Raw genomic sequence first — 3,661 nt, forward strand, 5'->3', positions numbered from 1 at the left:
CACTCCCACGAGAACATCACGATTCGCTCGCCCCGCAAACCCGTCCCCAAAGTAGCACTGCCAGAGCGCGAGCGCAAGCCCAAGACGTCTCGACCCAACCTGGGGGCCTTGACCTGTCCGCCCGTCACACCCGCGGCCGAGTCGAAGCAGATCAAGGCGCACATGGACCGGCTCGAGGAGACTGTCAGGTCACTCACCGGAGATGCGCGGTCACCCATCAAGTTCCCGTCACCACAGAAGCTACCGTTTTTGAGCAAATTCTCTAACACGACTGATTTCACAGCCCTTGATGTCCACGAGAGATTGGGCGCCGTCGACACGCAGATGAAGCAGCTGCGGGATCTCATGGACAACTCGCTATCAGAAAAGAAGGCCGCCGACGATGCGCACGAGTTGATGAGGAGGCGAGGTACGCCGCCGGATGGTTCTCGCCGCCATGCAGGCAGAGAGAGAGAGGTCGATTCATGCTAACACGATCGCAGTGGCCGACCTCGAGACGGAACGAGAACGACTCGGGACACGCAACGAGACGCTACAGACGGATCTCGAAACCACCAGGGAAAAGCTCAAGATGCTGCAGTTTGACGTCGAGGCAGAGAGGCGAAATCACAAGTACGAGCTCGAAGACGAAGCGAGGAGGCACCGCAACGAACAGGACGAGCTTCGAAAAAAACTAGGCGAGGAAACGGAACGACTACAGAAAACCCACCGAGAGGCCCTCGAAGCTCTCGACCGCCAACACCGGGTCGAGCTCGAGGACGAGCGAAGCGCCCAGTCGAGAGAGGTGCAGGAGCTGCGGTCGAAGCTGGGCAGCGAGCAGCAAGACCTCCACCTCGCGCTGCAGAAGAAGGAGCGCGAGATGGCCGAGATGCGGGCGCAGATGGACGCCGTGCGGGGCGATCTCGACCGGGCGGAGGCGTTGAACAAGGGGCTCGCCAGCAACATTTCTGAGCTCGCCGCCTCCAACGTGACGCTCGAGGCCAAGATCAACTCGCTCAAGTCGCACGTCGAGTTTCTCGAATCGGACAACCAGGCGCAGTCCGACTCGTTCGCCAACATGGAGGCGAAGCTGCAGGAAGCGCTCCTCGCGGCGGACGAGGCGCGCCACAAGCTCATCAAGGAGGAGACGGAGCGCCGCATCCTGTTCAACAAGTACCAGGAGCTCAAGGGCAACATTCGCGTCATGTGTCGCGTGCGGCCGGTGCTCGGCGTGGGCGAGGGCGAAGGGGCCAAGATCACGTTCCCCGACGACAGGACGTCGGCCGAGATTGCGCTGCAGGGCGCCGAGAGACGACGCCATGGGCCGGCGTGAGCCGCAGACATTCAACTTTGAGTTTGACCGCGTGTTCGGCGGAGAGGCGCTCAACCAGGACGTGTTTGACGAGATTTCGCAGCTCGTGCAGAGCGCGCTCGACGGCTACAACGTGTGCATCTTCTGCTACGGCCAGACGGGCTCGGGCAAGACGCACACCATGTCGTCGGAGGACGGCATGATCCCGCGGGCGACGCACATGATCTACGACACGATCACCAAGCTCAAGGACAAGTCGTGGACGTACACGATGGAGGGCTCGTTCATCGAGGTGTACAACGAAGAGCTCAACGACCTGCTGGCGCCCACCAGCCGCGAGTCGGACGGCAGGGGCAGGCGGCTCGAGATCCGGCACGACGAGGCGCGCAAGCAGACGACGGTGGCGCACTGCAAGACGGTGGCGCTCGACTCGGCGGACAAGGTCGAGGCGATGCTCGCGCAGGCGCAGTCGAACCGGTCGGTGGCGGCGACCAAGTCGAACGAGCGGTCGTCGCGGTCGCACAGCGTCTTCATCCTCAAGCTCGTGGGCCACAACGCGTCGACGGGCGAGCGGTGCGAGGGCACGCTCAACCTCGTCGACCTCGCCGGCTCGGAACGGCTCAAGCAGTCGGGGGCCGAGGCGAGCGCATGAAGGAGACGCAGAGCATCAACAAGTCGCTGTCGTGCCTCGGCGACGTCATCGAGGCGCTCGGCCGCGCAGCGGGCACGTGCCGTACCGCAACAGCAAGCTGACGCACTTGCTGCAGTACTCGCTCGGCGGCAACAGCAAGACGCTCATGTTTGTCATGGTCAGCCCGCTGGAGACGCATCTCAAGGAGACGCTGACGAGTCTGCGGTTTGCGACAAAGGTATGTCACGAGCGAAAAAGGGGGGGCGGGCCTTCGAGAGACGACAAGCTAACAGGGTGCAGGTTCACAATACCCATATTGGCACGGCCAAGGCGACGAAGAAGGTGTAACGAACGCCTTTCGAGGCAAGACGTGGCTGGTCGACTGATGAACAAGGCGTTTTCGGGGGAGAGGGGGCTGGTTGCTGGCGCGGCGTTTGTATGTGTTTTGTTTGGATCCCCATGTCGAACAGGAGCGGGCAGGCTTGGGCCGCATGGCATCGGACAGGATTTGTATATCGACGATAGGGTATTCGTATGGGATGTGAAGACTCTGAGCCGCTGGCTCCAGGGCATGTGTTTGCTTCTTGCCGCTGACTATCGCATTGCAATTGAAGGTGCCTCGATGCTGGCTGACTGGCTTGTCGTTGTCGAGGTCAGGACATCGGTGCTGGACCAGTCCACAGGCGGCTAGCGATCTCGTTAGCGCCCGTCAGCGGCCTCAAGGGGGGGCCGGCCTCTGCGCCAGGGAGCCAAGGCCGCTAGCTCCAGGGACCGGGCCCTTTGTTTTCCCCTCCTTGTTGCCGCCCGCCCCTCCTTGTTTCCCCCTCCTTGCTCCTCCCCATCCTTGTTTCCTCCCCAATCCTTGTTCATACGCCCAACGACACGACATGGAACCAACCGACGCTCCATCTTGTTCTCGTCGAGGCTGCGCTGCTGGTCCATTGCCTCCTCCACAAGCAGCATCCAGTGCGTGACGGGCCATGAAGGCCATCGTTGACGCGATAGAGCACGACTTGACCAGCACATGAGCATCACCATAGCGTCAGCAGGCATCACCATAGCTTCAGCAGGCATCACCATAGCTTCAGCAGGCATCACCATAGCTTCAGCAGGCATCACCACAGCTTCAGCAAGCATCACCAGAGCTTTGACCATTGCGACACCAAAATGCACACGGCCTCCACCACGGCACCCGGCATCAAGCCCGGCGGCCTCGCCTCCTCGAAATGGGCTTCCACGACCTCCCCCGCCTGGTCCTCCCGCGGCACCCCGACCTACACCCCCCGCGGCAGCAGCAGCAGCAGCAGGAACAACAGCAGCAGCGCCGTCGGTCCCCGCGCGACGTCCGTCATAACCCCGGCCACGCAGTGGTGGGAGACACCCAACCCAGCGCCCAAGCTGCGCGACCCTGCCGCCGCGACGTCCGCAGCGGCACCATCCACAGCGACGCCGGCGGCAGCAGCCCCGACGACGGCGCCGCCGCCCCCAGCTGTCGGCCGCCCAGGGGGAGCTCCGCCGCTACGTCCAGATCGGTGCGCCGCATGGAGGTGGAAAGCTGCCCTACCCTGCGGGACGGGCTACCGGCCGGCGCCCCTGAACCCGCGAGGACGACGCCCGAGCCCATGTTCCAAGCCTCGAACTTTTAACAAGTACTACATGCCTCCTTCGAACGCCGCCCTCGTCCACCTTTCTCGGGCGTCTTTTGGCCGCCGCCGTCCGAAGGCCGGGCCCGCCCCCTG

General features: G+C 63.1%; 2 protein-coding genes across 2 annotated transcripts in view; both read left to right on the plus strand.

Annotated features, from left to right (window-relative positions):
• Positions 1-162: 162 nt before the first annotated feature.
• On the plus strand, positions 163-1,943 carry VDBG_09384 (carboxy-terminal kinesin 2; the record flags this gene model as incomplete). The annotated part of the gene is made up of 3 exons (XM_003000143.1): positions 163-409; positions 483-1,308; positions 1,406-1,943. 3 exons carry the CDS (start codon positions 163-165, stop codon positions 1,941-1,943), a joined length of 1,611 nt encoding a protein of 536 aa, XP_003000189.1.
• Positions 1,944-3,089: 1,146 nt separating this feature from the next.
• Positions 3,090-3,661, plus strand: part of VDBG_09385 (conserved hypothetical protein) — a gene marked incomplete at both ends in the record, with an annotated part of 1,221 nt that continues 649 nt past the window's right edge. The window contains one exon of the mRNA XM_003000144.1: positions 3,090-3,619. Within this exon, the coding sequence (XP_003000190.1) occupies positions 3,090-3,619 (530 nt within the window). The remainder of the gene's footprint in view (positions 3,620-3,661) is intronic.

Source organism: Verticillium alfalfae, genomic scaffold (genome assembly GCF_000150825.1).
Source record: "Verticillium alfalfae VaMs.102 supercont1.15 genomic scaffold, whole genome shotgun sequence".
In the NCBI taxonomy this organism is placed as follows: domain Eukaryota; kingdom Fungi; phylum Ascomycota; class Sordariomycetes; order Glomerellales; family Plectosphaerellaceae; genus Verticillium; species Verticillium alfalfae.